This window comes from Rhinolophus sinicus, chromosome 16 (assembly GCF_057876585.1).
Source record: "Rhinolophus sinicus isolate RSI-liver-muscle chromosome 16, RSI-T2T, whole genome shotgun sequence".
Taxonomy (NCBI): domain Eukaryota; kingdom Metazoa; phylum Chordata; class Mammalia; order Chiroptera; family Rhinolophidae; genus Rhinolophus; species Rhinolophus sinicus.
Genome location: NC_142516.1, coordinates 75,368,057 through 75,385,811, shown reverse-complemented (window position 1 = coordinate 75,385,811; position 17,755 = coordinate 75,368,057). Strand labels below are relative to the sequence as shown.

At 39.5% G+C, this 17,755-nt stretch overlaps 1 protein-coding gene across 1 annotated transcript in view; it reads left to right on the top strand.

The window, feature by feature from the left end:
* LOC109439570 (uncharacterized) overlaps nucleotides 1–17,755 on the top strand; it is a 62,368-nt gene that overhangs the window by 17,569 nt on the left and 27,044 nt on the right. Inside the window, 3 exon segments of the mRNA XM_088792728.1 lie at nucleotides 6,254–6,368; nucleotides 10,203–10,298; nucleotides 14,915–15,041. Coding sequence (XP_088648854.1) covers nucleotides 6,315–6,368; nucleotides 10,203–10,298; nucleotides 14,915–15,041 — 277 coding nt within the window. The 5' untranslated portion in view covers nucleotides 6,254–6,314.

Here is a 17,755-nt window from a genome sequence, read left to right as displayed (position 1 = left end):
AGTAGCCCCCGCCTGGAAATGTCAATTTCCAACCCTCAAGAGAGGGTATCTGCGTGAGGCTCTGGAGACCCACTGGGGAAAACCCCTGGTGGGGGAGAGAAGAAGGTAGAGTCAAACTCCTGGGTTTTGGCACCAAAATGTATTGCTGTAGAATACCCCTCGTTGTTTGCAGAATGTTTAAGTATTCACAAGACTCAGAATAGTAGGAAAACAAGAAAAGTTTTGTTGAAGGTTGGCAGAGAGAATGCCCATGGTAGTGTCTAAAGAAGATGGCTGCCCCCAGGTGAAGGAATGTAGGGGTTTTATATTTTTTTTATGCCAGACGCAGGGGGCTAGTCATCTTGCAGTTGTTTACTGTTGTGGCTGCCCCTTCTGAGAGTTATTGTCTTGGTTGGCTTCTGCTGAAAATTGTCCTGGTGTTTGTCAGTCTGCAGGTGTCATGCTATCTGGGGAGCTATGTGATTAATTGTTAAGCCTATTTCTGTTAGCTCCCAGACTCGTTCTTATTAACTCTTTTTCTGACTCATCAAACTCTAGTCATGTGTCTTCGGAAAAGGGTTCTCCCCTTCCCCCAGTTAACTATTACTTTTTCTCCAGCACCATGGTTTTCTATTTCATGATGTTACTCAGTGTACTTGGTTCCTTCCTGCTTCTTGGATTTTGGCCCATCTACTTACAGTCCTCCATTGTATACAGAAAAATTTCTAGATTCTTTCCCTTTCCAAAGGAAGAAGGAGGTTCCAGTTTCAAAGAAGAATGAAGCTATTAATTCTCAAGAGAATGTATACAGCAGCTATCTAAGGATACTGAAAAGTAAATAGTCAAAATCAAACAACACACTTTTAAATAACCAGTGGGTCAAAGGGCAAATCACAAGGTAAATTAGAAAATATTTTGAGATGAAAGAAAACAAAAGATACAAAAACTGATGGAATGCAATGAAAGCAGTGCTCAGCAGAAAATTTGTAGCTGTAAATGACTACTTAAAAAAAAGATCTCAAATCAATAATGTAACTTTACATTTTAAAGAACTAGATTAAGAGCAGACTAAACCCAAAGCTAGCAGAAGAAAGGGAATAATAAATATTAGAGTGAAGTTAGATGAAATAGAGAATAGACAAACAAGAAGAGAGAATCAATGAAAACAAAATTGGTACTTTGAAAAGATCAGCAAAATAGACCAGCATTAGTTAGACTAAGAAAAAAAGAAGATGCAAATAACTAGTATTGGAATGACTGCAGGAACATTATTATCAAACTCACAGAAATAAAAAGGATTATAAGGGCATGCTGTGAACAAATGTTTACCAACAAATTAGATAACGTAGATGAAATTGACAAATTTTTAGGAACATACAAATTATTAAAACTGACTCAGAAGAAATAGAAATCAGACCAGACCTATAACAAGTAAAACAATTGAATCATCTGTTTAAAAAAAACTGACAAAGAAAAGTCCAGGATCAGCTGGCTTCCCTGGAGAATTCCACTAACCATTTAAAGGAGAATTAATTCAAATCCTTCACAAATGCTTCCAAATAATAGAAAATGGAATACTTCCTAATTCATTTGTGAGGCTAGGCTTACCCTGATACCAAAGCCAGACAAAGACACTTCAAAAAAAGAAAACTATAGTCCAACATCCCTTATGAATATAGATTCAAAAATCCTCAACAAAATACTAGCAAATTTAACAGCATATTAAGAGGATTGCACACCATGACCAAATAGAATTTATCTTAGGAATGCAAGGGTGGTTCAAGAAAAGAAAATTCATCAGTGTTATATGTCTCATTAACAAAATGAAGACAAGAAACCACATGATTATCTCAACTGACACAGAAAAAACATTTGACAAAATTCAACATCCTTTCATGATAAAAACATTCAGCAAACTAGAAATTAAAGTGCCTTTCTCAACACTTATAAAGAGCATTTATGAAAAACCTACAGCTTATATTATACTCAATGGTCAAAAGGATGAAAGCTTTTCCCCTATAGGCAGGAATAAGACAAGGATGTCTGCTTTTGCCACTGTTATTAAACACTCTACTGGAAATTCCAGGCAGTGCAATTAAGCAAGAAAAAGAAATAAAGAGCATCCAAATTGGAAAGGAGAAAGTAAAACTATATTTACTGATAATATGATACTATATATAGAAAAACTTAAGGAATACACACACACACACACACACACACACACACACACAAAAGTTTAGAGGCAATAAAAGATTTAAACAAAGTTGCAGATTACAATATTAACAAATACTTATGAATTGTATTTGTGTAAACTCACAATGAACATTCTGAAAAGGAAATCCAGAAAATAATTCCATTTACAATAGCATCAAAAAGAACAAACCAAGGAAGTTAAAGATATATACATTGAACACTATAAAACATTGCTCAAAGAAATTAAAGACGACAAATATGCATCCCCTGGATTGGAAGATGCACTATTGTTCATGTGTGAATACTTCCCAAAGAGATCTACAGGTTCAATGCAATTTCCATGAAAATCCCAACAACTTTTTTTTTTTTGTAGAAATTGAAAACACTACCCTAAAATTTATATGGGATGTTGATAAAAATGAACTGGAACTTTAGGAAACTGATCAGGCAGGAAGGTCTATGGGAGGATTTGGGCTCATGGAAGTTCATGAGAACACCTACTTGAACTCTATGTTTCTAACTTTCTTCTCATTAAAACTCTATATTTCTAACTTCCTGTCTCCCTGCCTTAAATACCCTCCATCTCAGCACACAAGCCAGAACATGCTCGTGGCTTGCCAGGTCTGCATGTCTTGGGTTGCAGCCATTTTCCCTTTTTCTTTTTCCTTTTCCAGAATGAAACCTTTTTGGTGACGGAATACCTGGTCAATATTATTGTTTAGTTGTCAATATCAAGGGGCAATGAATCGCCAAAACAATCATGAAAAGGAAGAATAAAGTTGGAGTACTCATGCTTCCTGTTTTCAAAATTTACTACAAAGCTGCAGTAATCAAATAGTGTGGTACTGGCATACAGACAAACATATAGACCATGGAGTGGAACAGAGAGCCAAGAAATAAACCTTTATTTATATGGTTAAATGACTTTAATAAAAGTATCAAAATTATTCAATGGGGGAAATGACAATCTTTTCAAGAAATGATGCTGGGAAACTGGATATCCATATGCAAAAGAATGAAATTGGATTCCTTTCTTACACTTATTCCACTAATATACAAAAATTAACTCAAAATGAATCAAAGATAAAAATGTAAGCATTGAAACTATAAATATCTTAGATTTATAGGGACAAAACTTTATAAACATTCGATTTGGCAATGACTTCTTGGATATGACATCAAAAGCACAGGAAAAAAGAAGACAAATTGAACTTCTTGAAAATGTAAAACTTTTGTGCATCAAAGGACACTATCAGCAGAGTAAAGACAACACAGAGAATAGGAAAAAATATTTGCAAGTCTCATATCTGATAAGGGATTAATATCCAGTGTATATAGAACCACTAAATCTCAAAAATAAAAAATGAACAACCCAATTCAAGACAACGAATGAATTGAATAGACATTTCTCAAAAGAAGATACAAGATAACCAAGAAGCACATGAAAAAGATGCTCAACACTACTAATTAGGAAAATGCAAATCAAACTGCAAAGACATACCACTTCACATTGATTTATCATCAAAACACACAAGTGTTGGTAACACTGGCGAGAATCTAGAACCTTTGTGCCTTGCTGATGGGAATGTAAAATAGTGCAGCCCCTGTGAATAACGGTATGGCAGTTCCTCCAAAAAGTAAACATATAATTACCATTTAATAGAGTAATTCTATTTCTGAGTATATATGCAAAAAATCAAAATAAAGAACTTGAACAGATATTTGTACACACAGGTTCATAGCAACATTATTCACAATAGCCAAAAGGTGGAACTAACCCAAATGCCCACTGACAGATGAATGGATAAACAAAATGTAATATATAATACAAATGGAATATTGTGCAGCCTTATCAAAAAAAGGACAATTTTGACTCATGTTACAATATGCATGAACCCTGAAGATTTTATGCGATTTGAAATAAGACCAACACAGAAGGACAAGTTTTGTATGATTCCCCTTATAGGAGGTACCTTGAGTAGTCAGATTCAAAGAGACAGAAAGTAGAACAGTAGTTGCAAGGGACTGGAGTAGAGGGAAATGGCTGTCATTATTCCATGGGTACAGAGTTTCAGTTTTCGATATGGAAAAAGTTCTAGATATGGGTAGTGGTGATGGTTGCACAACAATATGAATGAAAGTACTTAACACCGCTGAACTGTACACCTGAAAATGGTTAAAATGGTAAATTTTATGTTATGTATATTTTATCACAGTTTTTTTTTATTGGGGAAGGGGAACAGGACTTTATTGGGGAACAGTGTGTATTTTTCCAGGATTCTTTTTTTTCCAAGTTGTTGTCCTTTCAATCTTAGTTGTGAAGAGTGCCATTCAGCTTCAAGTTGTTGTCCTTTCAGTCTTAGTTGTGGAGGACTCAGCTCAGCTCCAGGTCCAGTTGCCGTTGCTAGTTGTAGGGGGCGCAGCTCACCATCCCTTGTGGGAGTCGAACCAGCAACCTTGTGGTTGAGAGCCTACTGGCCCATGTAGGAATCGTGCCGGTAGCTTTTGGAGTTAGGAGCATGGAGCTCCAACCGCCTGAGCCACCAGGCCGGCTCTTCACTAACTTCTTGATGATTCCATTCTTTTTCTTCTCTCTGGGTGTAAGATCCAATATAAAAACCCATCAGTCATAAGAAATAACTGATGCTATAAAATATTTACCAAAAATATGCTCATTAGATGTAATTTAGTAAACAGAAGTTTCTACAATAATATGACCACAGCCCTATTTGGTAATAGGACTAGAAGATGCTCATATTGGGTTTAAATGGGATCATCTCTGGGATGTGACCCACTTGCATGGTAACTATTTTCTTATATTGGGTTGTGTATATTTTCCTGTATTGTGTAATGTTGATGTTGCAAAAATGGCGTGGACCGAGAGACACAAGAGGCACCCAGAGGGCAAGGAGAACTCAGCGTTATTACACTAGTGGGCCCAGTGGGATATTTCCCAAAGAACTGAGCACTGACTGGGGTCAGGGGCTTTACTTTTATATGCTTAGGCCTCCGGGTTGAGGGGGGGAAATCTGGCTGGGGTGCCAGGGAGATCCGTCCCTAGCAGCTGTGATCCCTCAACTTTGTTTTGACAGGGAGGCTTCTAACTATGGTGCCTGTAGGAGTCATCTCTGATAAGGTATGGGAAGAGGAGGGGGCAGAGCTCTTAGGGGGAGCTTGCCGGGGACATCTCCAATAAGGGGGAGATTGAGCTCTTGGGGGGGGGCTGCCAATGAGGAAAAACCTCAACATTGAAACAGTTATTAGCTTTTTTATCTTTCCTGAGGTAAGCTGTGCTGCTGATAGATACTATTCTTTTTTTTGTCAAAGATAAACAAAAATGACACAAAGTGGGGAAAATAAATTTTAATTGGTAATATACAATTGCAATAGAGAAAAGAGTCCAGCGTGAACTGAACTCCACTTCGATTTGTACAGAGGTGACTGGGAGTTTAAATGGGAGAGTGAGGGAATAGAGAGTGGGTGAACTGGGGCTCAGTAGAGCGAGGGAAGTGAAAAAGTACAAAAAGCAGGAAGGGGGAATAGGTCCATGTAAAATCCATCTCGGTTTGCAAACTGGCAGTTATACACATTAAGCTCCTACTCTCTCATAGAGACAGGGAGACAGGTGCACTAACTTCAGGTGTTTGCTTTGATATGGGAGAGCCCCCTCACTAAACTGTAGAAATTTCGTCTCCTTTTACCTGGTTTCTTAGCTCCTTAGCCCCTGGTTTTGATTACTCTTCTAATCAGTTTCTGAATCCTAGACTACAGATTGCTCCCAGCCTGAATCACCAAATGTCTCTCACCCCTGCTTCAGATTACTTAAAAGCCTGTGACTTCCCAACATCCCCCAAGCCATTCCGGACCTAACTCTTGGACAATTCTGTCCCAGAGACCACATATTTTTTAACATTCCCTCAGGCCAGTATACTTGTTGATTGTAATCATTGAAGCCTAATGTTCTTTCCAACCGATTCTGGGCCCAGCTCCTGGACAATTGACACAACCTGAATGACTGGTGGAATGGCCACAGGCTCTATAGAGCTAATGGATTTATTAAAATCTGTTTTTCCTCATTTAGGGGCCTTTGGGATACAGAGGATACCCCAGCAAGATTGCCAGTCACAACCAGAGAAGCCAACATGGTCTTCCAGGCAGATCTTGAGACCCCTCCCTCTCATCTAAGACCAGCTACGGTGAGAGTTCCTATCTGATCCCCCAATAGGTAGGGATAGTTCTATGCCCCTGCCCAGCAGGAAGCAGAAAGAGAAGAAAAGGACTCCTGTCCCTCAACTTCCCATAGAGATTTTATGGGGATCATGTCTCTCAAGGAGAAAACAAGGCAGGAAGTTAGAGATAGGCATTGGTCTAACATCACACACCGAATGCAATTGCCAGAAAGACCTCCCCTCTCTGTCCAAAACTTTCCCTTCTCACTGTAATTACCTACTTCTATGAGGGAACAAATGGGTACAAAATACCCAACTGGATTAAACCAGTCATTCACACCTGCGCAGTAAAGGCCACAACGACCTTCATTTCTCCTGGGCCTCATTACCGTATATCATCATTATAATATCATACATATGCCTGGAAGTGCATTATAACAGACTGAATTCTGGGAAAGAACATGTGCAGTCTAAAAAGATGAGGTAATAGCCTCTTGTCAATCACACTTGTCAATCAAGTGGTGACACATCCAGAAAGAAACAGCCCATTCTAGAGAAAAAAGGATAAAAACTCCAAGTCCTCATCAGTCAGGCCCTTTTTTGAGCCTCTTCTTTTGCTTGGCCCCCTCCACACTCTTTGGAACTTTTTCTAATGCCACCTTGAGCCCTTGAGCCATCTCTACTGCTCCGATCTGCTAATATTTCTTTGAAGTGTACTACGTCTTCCAATAAACTGCTTTTTCACTACTTTACCTCTGTATCTCGTTCAACTCTTTGCTCGAGATGCCAAGAACCTGGACTTGGCCCTCCGGTAACACCTTTAACAAACAAATAATTTGGCTGATCAGATGGTCTCGGGCAGGCACTTTAAGGGGGCTTAATGTCATCCTAGGGATGAGTCCTTGAGTTGTTAGAAATTGCATTTTGTTGAAATCTTTATAGGCCAAAGTTGATAGTCCTATTCGAGAAGCAGGCTTAGAGAATCCTAGCTAGAGTTTGGTGAAGGTGAGAAAAATCTTCTTTCTTTAGTATTGCTGTGCTCCATTTTTAATTATTTTATTCCCATGTCACAGCCTTATTCCCAAGAGATACCTTTATGAACCTTAAACTCCCATGGCAGCTTTGAATTTAAAAGGTACAGTGATAGAGGTAGTATACATATTCCCTCCCCCCCCTTTTTCACTTTGTATTGCACAGTTTTCAAGCATTGAGAAAACCATACAATACCCATTTATCTACACCCATCTCTTCTATGTAAAAATCTTATAATTTTGCCATACATATGTCGTCTATTTGATTTTCCTGAAAAATTTGTGAAATAAATTTACAAAGATATAATTTCAATCATAAATACTTACTATACGTGCCTTTATAAAACCAGTATGTTTTCCTCTGTTATTTCACTATTATTTTTACACTTAAGAGTAACCCAGTGCACATTCAAGGTTCGCAATTTGTAACCAACGTCTTTAGCAACTGTTGTTCTATCCCGATTTATATCGAGGACCATGCATTATATTTGGCAGTAAACTTTAAGTTTAACCCTTAATGTTTGGGGATTCTGAGACAACCCAAGCAAGAGAAAAGGTCAAGGGCAACATCTCACAAACATCTAAAAAAGGAGAAACGTTGCTAAATCGGGAAAAGGCGCGAGAAGGGTGTTCTATGGGAAATGTAGTCTACGGAACTGGCGGCCGCTCCGTGCCCTGGGAACGGGTCTTCTAGGCTCCCTCCGCTCCTCTACAGTTCTAGTCCCGCCTCCCTGCTTCCGCTCGGTTCTTGGTCGCGGTGAGAATCTGGCGAGTCTCGTCTTCTGCGGGGGCACCGAGGTTTTGCGTCTAAAGTGAGAATGCGGGGTCGATGGGGAATCTGGGCGACCTGAAGACCAGCTTGAAGCGCGTGGGGACTTGTGTCTGTGGAGGAGGGGATGGGAGGTCACGGGAATCCCCCCCCCCCCCCAGGGTCTTCAGTGCAGAGCCCGCGGGTACCTGTTGGGGGGACCCCTGTCCTTCCGGTTCCGGGGGCGCAGATGGGACTGAGCCTGGTCAGGAGCAGGTGCCCGGTGCCGGCCGGGTCCGGGGACCTTGTGCGGGGCCCGCCAGCCTCCGCCCAGGGAAAACCCAGTTTTAGCAGCAGGAGGGGAAAGTGCGGTTATAATGAGACCGTGAGAGCCAGAAAGCACGGGCGGTGAGTCTGTGGTGAGAGAGGCGCTCTGGGGCTAAATCTACCAGGTAAAGTCCAGCTCTGTCACCTGTAGGCAGGGACGACAGAAGGAACCTGCCTCAGTCCGATTTCTCATTGAAAAATAATTGCGTTTTGAGAGAGAAGTTCTCGCTTATAAAGCAAATAACCAACTGAGTAAATGTCAATTGCCATTATATTCAGAAGGTACTTAGGTCTTTCTCTTCACTGGGTGGCTTTTGTAAACCTCACATCCAATATATGAGGTAGGCATAACCATCTGCATTAGAATAAAAGAAAGCAACCGAGGCCGAGGTTGCTGGAGCGTATTGCTCAGCTCACAAGCTCGGGATGATGGAGCTCCGAATTAGGAGCAGATGTGCTTTAAATCTCAGGATATATCTAAATACCACACCTACCTAAAACCATCATTACACGTTTCATAGCACTTAAGAGAGTGACCTGTACCTACATACGTGTGGGTAAAACTGGAAGTGAATGTGAATGGACTCTCAGCACTGTCAGGTGTATTCCGGAATTTCTGGTGTCTCATCAGAATCCTTAGGTCAGACAGAGGCTCCTAGGTCTTTCTGCACTGGCAGGTTGTTTGTGTTTTATATCTGAAATTTTAGGCATTCCAAGCGTGTCAGGTTTGTCGCCCTTACGTGAATTTGTTTCCCAGAGGCAGGTCTGAGATTTTGGGAAACATTTCCTGTAATGGAGGAATCAGGAGGTCTCCAGGAACAGGAGTGTTCCCTGGAAGAGAACAGCCCTGTTCTTTACTCTCCTCAGGAGAGCTTCAGAGCTGAGGCAAAAGAACACAGGAAGCAGCATGGCCTAAATTTGCAGTCAGAAGTTCTTCATCCTTCTATCCGGATTTGGAGATACTGCCACATACTGTAGCCACCACACTGAGCTGTGACAGTGGAGGATTTGGGTCATCTTTGAGTCTGGGGTGGCCCTGGGGTATGCTGCCCAGGGTTGGCCACTTTGTCGGAGAGCTTGTGAGGGTGAGGTTGAGGTAATGGGCAACCAGACACCAGGTGGAAATTCTGTCCCCATTTGTTGCTTAATGGCGTCCTGGCTCTTCACTCTTTACAACATTGTGCTACTCTCGTAGATGCCCATGTGACATTATTGACTTATCCTGAACTCATAGAATCCCAAAACATGGCTCCTGAAGGGTTTCCATGGTGATCTACTACTGACTCTTCAAAGCTTTAAAGATATCGGACCAAGAAGTTCAGTGATTTGTCAAGGGACAATCAGTTTGTGACAGAGCCAGGAGGAAAACAAGCGCAATTCACTATCTCACAGGAAGTCACCAAAACTATCTTATGAAAAGGATCTTTTGAGAAACTGTAACCCAATTAAAACTAAAATGAAACATTCTTGCCCTAAAGCTCTCCATACTCCTTTTACTGGGCTTTCTGTGGGTTTCCTCCTTAGAGATAATAAGCAGTGTTAATAGGAAAACAGTTCAGTAATGCAGACTGAGTATTTTATGTTAATTTTAGTGAAAGAGCAATACCTTGTCCTGTATATACTTGAATGCAACTAAGTTGTTTATGTTAATCATTCAGGAAATCAACTAGGTTGTTCTTTAGCCAGAGAGAAGTTGAGTCAATGTAAAGCTGTATGGTTTAGTCCACGTGACCACTTCCCGTCTCATGTGGACAGGTGGTGCCGCCCCTGCAGGGTCGTTCCTTGGCCTCCCAATGGAACCTTCCCAGTTCTCTACAATCGCCCCAGAGCAGCAGAATGAACACATCTCAAGTGAGTACTTTGTTCATTTTCCAGTTTGCATTGTGATGGATTTATGAGGTTTATAAGGGTCCATATATTCAGTGCAAAAGAGAAATAGGAATAAAGCCACTCTTGAGGGAAAATATACAGTTTCTGCATTAGGTCTCATGTTTGCAGTAGGATCTTGGTAGGTAAACTTTGATTCGTATATTCCCTCTAATTGACAATTTGCTGAGATTTCAGTTTAGTCGTGAATGTGCATTGAATTATGTTAAGTACTTCTTGTGTATCTATTAAAATAAAGACAGTTTATTTCCTGTAATCAATAAGTATTGTGAGTAGCAAAATGAATTTTCTAGTATTAATTCATTGTTGATTTCCCATATACACCCTACTTGCTGATGAGTTGGCTGGGATCTTTCAGCTTGTACTTATAATAAGTATCTGTATCACAAGTTAGGTGAGCCTATCATTTCCTTTTCCCGTGTTCCTATCCAATTTTGGTGGTGTGGTTATGTTAGCCTCATAAGAAAGTGACACTTTCATGCTTTGTTTTTCTTTGTGTAATATTTTTTCCCCTGTATTGTATATGAGAAAAATTCCCTGTTATTTGCAGGAGGATTTTTGTGTGACGATTTTGAGTATAAAACCCATTTGTTAAAGATTATATTTCTCTCCTGTTTTTCTCTCACCATGTATCTTTCAAAGAGTAGAAGTGTTTAATCAATCAAGTTTTCAAAATTTTCATCTTTTATGATTTTTCGGTCATATGAAAAAAAAAAATCTTCCTGAAACAAGGTCACAAAGATTTTCTCTCCTGTTTTTGTAAGTTATATAGTAGGGCCTGTGATCATTTTGAGTTAACTTTTATGGTGCAAGGCATAGATCAAGATGACTTATTTTTGTTGATGTATATTTGATAATACCAATAAAATATGTTGAAAAGAATATTATCTTCTCCATGGAATTGCTTTGGCACCTTTGTTAGGAATCATTTGATTCTTCATTATTTGTGGGTCTGTTTCTCGTCAGTATTCTCTTCTGTTGATGTTTGTCAGTCGTTTTGCTAATACTATACTGTCTTCATTATTGTTGCTGTAAAATTAGTCTTTTTTTAAAAATTTATTGGGATGACAGTTGTTAGTAAAATTACATAGATTTCAGGTGTACAATTCTGTATTACATCATCTATAAATCCCATTGTATGTTCACCACCTACAGTCAGTTCTCCTTCCATCACCATGTATTTGATCCCCTTTACCCTCATCTCCCACCCCCACCCCCCTTACCCTCTAGTAACCACTAAACTATTGTCTGTGTCTATGAGTTTTTGTTTCTCATTTGTTTGTCTTGTTCTTTTGTTGTTTTTGTTGTTTTCACATATCAGTGAAATCATATGGTTCTCTGCTTTTTCTATCTGACTTATTTCGCTTAGCATTATACTCTCAAGATCCATCCATGTTGTCACAAATGTTCCTATGTCATCTTTTCTTACCGCCGAATAGTATTCCATTGTGTATATATACCACAACTTCTTTATCCATTCATCTATCGAAGGACATTTTGTTTGTTTCCATGTCTTGGCCACTGTAAATAAAGCTGCAGTGAACATTGGAGCACACGTGTCTTTATGTATAAATGTTTTCAGATTTTTTGGGTAGATACCCAGGAGAGGGATTGCTGGGTCATATGGTATTCTATTCGTAATTTTTTGAGGAACCTCCACACTTCCTTCCATAATGGCTGCAGCAATCTGCATTCCCACCAACAGTGTATGAGGGTTCCTTTTTCTCCACAGCCTCTCCACCACTTGTTACTATTTGTCTTGTTGATGATAGCCATTCTGACTGGGGTGAGGTGATATCTCATTGTGGTTTTGATTTGCATTTCTCTGATGATTAGTGATGTTGAGCATTTTTTCATATGTCTATTTGCCATTTGTATGTCCTCTTTGGAGAAATGTCTCTTCAGATCGTCTGAAATAAGTCTTGAAATCAGTATTGTGAATCTCCCTTCCTCGTTCGTTTTCATTGTTGTTTTGAATAGTGTAAATCCTTTACCTCTTCCAAAAAGTGTTAGAATCTACCTTGCTATCTTCAAAATGTGCTCTGATATTGTGTGATTGAAATGACTGTATACATCAGTTTTAGACCCCCCTTTTATGTGCCGGGAACCAGGGGCAGACACCCATATATTCAGATGCCCCTCTGCCTATGACGGGATTATATCCTGATAAACCCATTGTAAGTTGAAAATACCGTAGGTCAGAAATGGAGTTAGTACCGCTAACCTACCAACCGTCATAGCTTAGCTTAGTCTCCCTTCATCGTGCTCAGAACAGTTACATTAGCCTCCAGTTAGGCAAACTCATCTAACACAGAGACGATTTTGTAATAAAGAGTTGAATATCTCATGTAATTTATTAGGTGTATCATTTTCACAGCATTATAATGGTGAAAATATGTGTAAGTTGAATCATGAGAAGTCGGGCCATCTGTATATATATTTTTCCCTATCTCAGTTGCATCAGCATTTACCCAGTTGCTCATGGGGCTTCTCTAGGTATAGCAGTACAGAAATGTAATGATCAAAATTTTGTTCCTTCCTCTTAAAGGGATCTGTTTTCCATTCTTCCTTCCCATTGATTAACGTTAATAAAAGTCATCGCTCTCTCTTTTAAAAATTTGATTTATTTAGACTACAAAAACAAAACAGTTCACCCATTTCTCCCACCCCTCATCCTTCACCTCTGGCAACAACCAGTCTTGTCAGTATGAACTTAGGTGTTTTTTCTGGGTTTTTTTTGTACTTTCCACTGGTACACCTCTGACAATTAAGTTCGCGAATTCATCCTAGAAAAAGTGCTACATACCTCATTGCTGAATATCACTGTGGTCAACTTTAAAGTACTCCCATTGGGAAACTTTGCACCTAAGACATTCATCTAGTTCATCCTTCAAAGTAATTTTGGGACTCTTTTTCCTGGAATGACCATCAGAGCTGTCGTCATATTACCTTTCACGTCCTGAATGTCACCAAAATGTCTTCCTTTCAATATTTCCTTTATCTTTGGATAAAGAAAGAGGTCATTGGGGGACAGATCAGGTGACTAGAGAGGGTGTTCCAATAGTTATTTGTTTACTGGCTAAAAACTCCCCTACAGACAGTGCTGGTGTCTGTAGGGGAGCTGGTGCCTTGTCGTGATAACAAGAGCCATGAATTGTTGGTGAAAAGTTCAAGTCGTCTAACTTGTTCATGTAGCCTTTTCAGCACTTCCAGTAGTAAACTTGGTTAACTGTTTGTCTTGTTGTCACAAATTCATAGTGAATAATCGCTCTGATATCTGAAAAAGTTAGCACCATTGTTGCAACAAGTTCGCGAACTTAATTGTTTGTCTTTTGTACTAGAGATCATCCGGTATTTGTCTGACTTATTTTACTTTGCTTATTGCCCTCCACATCCTTAAATTGGTCTCCTCTACTTTGCTAAGTAAAACTTTCTCCACTCTTGCACAGCATCGCGTCTGAAAGACCAATCTGATGATATGTACGACCTCCATTGCTTACTGGTGACTCTTCGTTGGTTCCCTGTTACCCCAGCAGAACTCCAAGGGGATGTGTGTACCCTAGAGAGTGCTCAGGACAGTTCACTAGGACACGGGAAAAGATGACAGGATGCCTAGTTATAAAGCTATATCTAAAAAACAATCACTTAACTTAATCATTAGTATATTAACTGACAGTCTGTGGTATATAACTTAGAAATAAATGCAAACGTCTGTGCATAAGAGTACTATTTGTGCCAATTATGTGAGTACTCTCTCAGTGTAAGACAATGATCACAGTGTAAGACAATGACAGGACCATCATAAGCTTCCTTTATATATATATACATATATATATATATGTATGTATGTATGTGTATATATATATATATATATATATATATATATATATATATATATACACACACACACATATATATATAGTTGTTGTTGTTGTTGTTGGGGAAGAGGAACAGGACTTTATTGGGGAACAGTGTGTAGTTCCAGGATTTTTTCTAAGTCAAGTTGTTGTCCTTTCGATTGTAGTTATGAGGGCACATCTCAACTCCAGGTCCAGTTGCCGTTGTTAGTTGCAGGGGGCGCAGCCCACCATCCCTTGCGGCAGTTTAGGAGTCCAACCAGCAACCTGTGGTTGAGAGCCCACTGGCCCATGTGGGAATCGAACTGGCAGCCTTTGGCGTTAGAAGCACGGAGCTCCAAACGCCTGAGCCACTGGGCTAGCCCATAGGCTTCCTTTATAACAAATTGTTTTAAATTCTCAACAGTAAACCTGATAGAAATTAATTTTCAAATGTATTTGCCGGGATGGCCAGATGGCTCACTTGGTTAGAGCATGATCACTGAGCAAGGGGGATGCCGGTTCTATTCCCATATGGGCCAGTGAGGTGTGCCCCCCCCCCCCAACTAAGATTGAAGGACAACAACTTGACTTGGAGCTGATGGGTCCTGGGAAAAACACACTGTTCTCCAATAAAGTCATGGAAATACACACTGTTCCCCTTCCCCAATAAAAAAAATCTAGTATTTGCCATGTCATCTGTTTCTGAACCCTTGTGATTGAGTAAGAAATGTGCTGTTACAGGCCTCAGTGTCCTTCAAGGACGTGACTGTGGAGTTCACCCAGGAGGAGTGGCAGCACCTGGGCCCTGCTCAGCGGGCCCTCTACAGAGATGTGATGCTGGAGAACTACAGCCACCTCGTCTCCGTGGGTGAGCAGACCTGACCATCTCACTCCCTTCGGGATTCAAGTTTTTTTCTCTCTCTCCTTGTTCGTATTGAAATTATTGTTTTGGGGTGTAATTAATATAAAGTAAAAGTCAATAATTTTCAGTGTATAATTTGATGAGTTTCGGAAAATGCCTATAGGTGATCACCACCATCAAAAAATAATGATATAAAATACTTTTGTCACCCCAAAAAGTTTCCTTGTATCTCTTTGCAGTCATTTTTCTCTCACCTTCCCTCTCCCTGGCTCCTTAGTCATATTAGTTTTGCCTTTCTAGAAATTTACATACATTGGTACCTCAGTTCTCTAACGTAATCCATTCCAGAAGACCGTTCGAGTTCTGAAACGTTCGAAAACTGCCAAAAGCTAGGCCTCAGGATCTTGCACTCAGCGGAAGCCGCGTGACATGTTCAACTTCCGAGGCGTGTTCAAAAACCAAAGTATTTACTTCTAGGTTTATGACATTTGTAAACCAAAATGTTTGTTCACAAAGACGTTCGGAAAACGAGGTACTACTCTATATCGTGCATTATTTACTCTTTATTCTTGATTCTTTTAATGTGTTTCCCCGAAAATAAGACCTAGCTGGACAATCAGCTCTAATGTGTCTTTTGGAGCAAAAATTAATATAAGACTCGGTATTATATTATACCCGATATCATATCATATTATATTATATTATATTATACCTGGGCTTATAGTAAAATAAGACCAGGTCTTATATTAATTTTTACTCCAAAAGACGCATTAGAGTTGATTGTCTGGCTAGGTCTTACTTTCAGGGAAACACTGTACTTAGCTCTTTTTTAAATTTTATTAAATTGTTGAAGTGACATTGGTTAATAAAGTGATACAGGTTTCAAGTGTACAAGTCTATAATACGTCATTTGTATATTGCATTGTGTGTTCACCATGCAATGTCAAATCTCCTTCCATCATCATATATGTGGCCCTATTTATCCTTTCTAACACGCCTTTCCCTTTGGTAACCACCATATTGTTGTCTATGAATTTTTGTTTCTTTGTCTTACTCGTTTTTTGCTTTTGTTTTATATTCCACATATGAGTGGAATCATATATTTCTCGACTTTTCATTTAACTTACTTCACTTAGCATGATAATCTCAAGTTCCATCCATGTTCGCAAATGGCAGTATTTCATCTTTTGGCATGGTGAATAATTCATTGTATATACCTAGGTACTACGTCTTCTTTATCCAGCCATCTATCAAAAGACACTTTGGTTGTTTCCATGTCTTTGCCATTGTGAATAATGCTGCAATGAACATAAGGGTACATAAATCTTTACAGATAAATGTTTTCAGATATTTTTGGGTAGATACTGAGAAGAGAGATTGCTGGGTAACATGGTAGTAATTGTATTCTTAATATTTTGAGGAACCGCCATACTGTTTTCCATAGTGGCTGTACCAATTTACATTACCACAGGCAGTGTATGAGGGTTCCTTTTCCCCCCACAACCTCTCCAACACTTCTTATTACTTCTCTTAATGATAATAGCCATTCTCACAGGTGTGAGGTGGTATTGCACTTTTGTTTTGATTTGCCGTTCCCTAATAGCTAGTGAAGTTGAGCATCTTTTCATATATCTGGTGGCCATTTACATGTCTTCTTGGAATGAGTATCTGTCCTGGTCCTCTGCCCATTTTTTCATTGGATTGTTTAGTTTTTGTCATTGTCGTTGAGTTATATGAGTTCTTTATATATTTTGGATATTGGCCCCTTATCATAGGCTTTTTTATAAATATCTTTTCCGATTCTGTTGGTTGCCTCTTTGTTTTATTGATAGTTTCTTTTGCTGTTCAAAAGATTTTTTGTTTGATATAGTCCCATTCATTCATTCATTATTTACTTTATTTTTTAATTTATTTTATTTTGTTTTTTATTGGGGAACAGTGTTTTTCTACAGGGCCCATTAGCTCCAAATCGATGTCCTTCAATCTAGTTTTGGAGGGGGCAGCTGAGCTCCAAGTCCAGTCATTGTGGTTTTCAATCTTTAGATGCAGGGAGCGCAACCCACCATCCCATGCGGGAATTGAACCGGCAACCTTGTTGTTGAGAGCTCACGCTCTAACCAACTGAGCCATTTGGCTGCCCCTCTAGAAGCTCAGTGGCAGCTCGTTGTTTTCAATCTAGTTGTGGAGGGCGCAGCTCGCTGGCCCATGTGGGAATTGAACTGGCAATCCTCTTGTTCAGAGCCTGCGCTCTACCCAACTGAGCCATCCATCCACCCTGCCCATTCATTTATTTTTGCTTTAACTTCCCTTGCCTTTGAGATCAAATTCATAAAATCCGCTGTGAGACCAAGGTCTGTGAGTTTAATACCTATGGGTTCTTCTCCATGTTTTATTGTTTCCGGTCTTATATTTAGGTCTTTGATCCATGCTGAGTGAGTTTTGGTGTATGGTGACGAATAGCAATCTAATTTCCTTTTGCATGTGGTTTTCCAATTTTCCCAGCACAATTTATTGAATAGGCTTTCTTTGCTCCATGCTATGTTTTTGGCTCCTTGTTGAAAATTATTTGCCTGTATATATGTGGGTTTATTTGTGGGCTCTCATTTCTGTTACATTGATCTGTGTGTCTGTTTTTCTGCCAATATCATGCTGTTTTGATTATTGTCTCTTTGTTGTATAATTTGAATTGAGAGGTTATGAACCCTCCAGCTTTGTTCCTT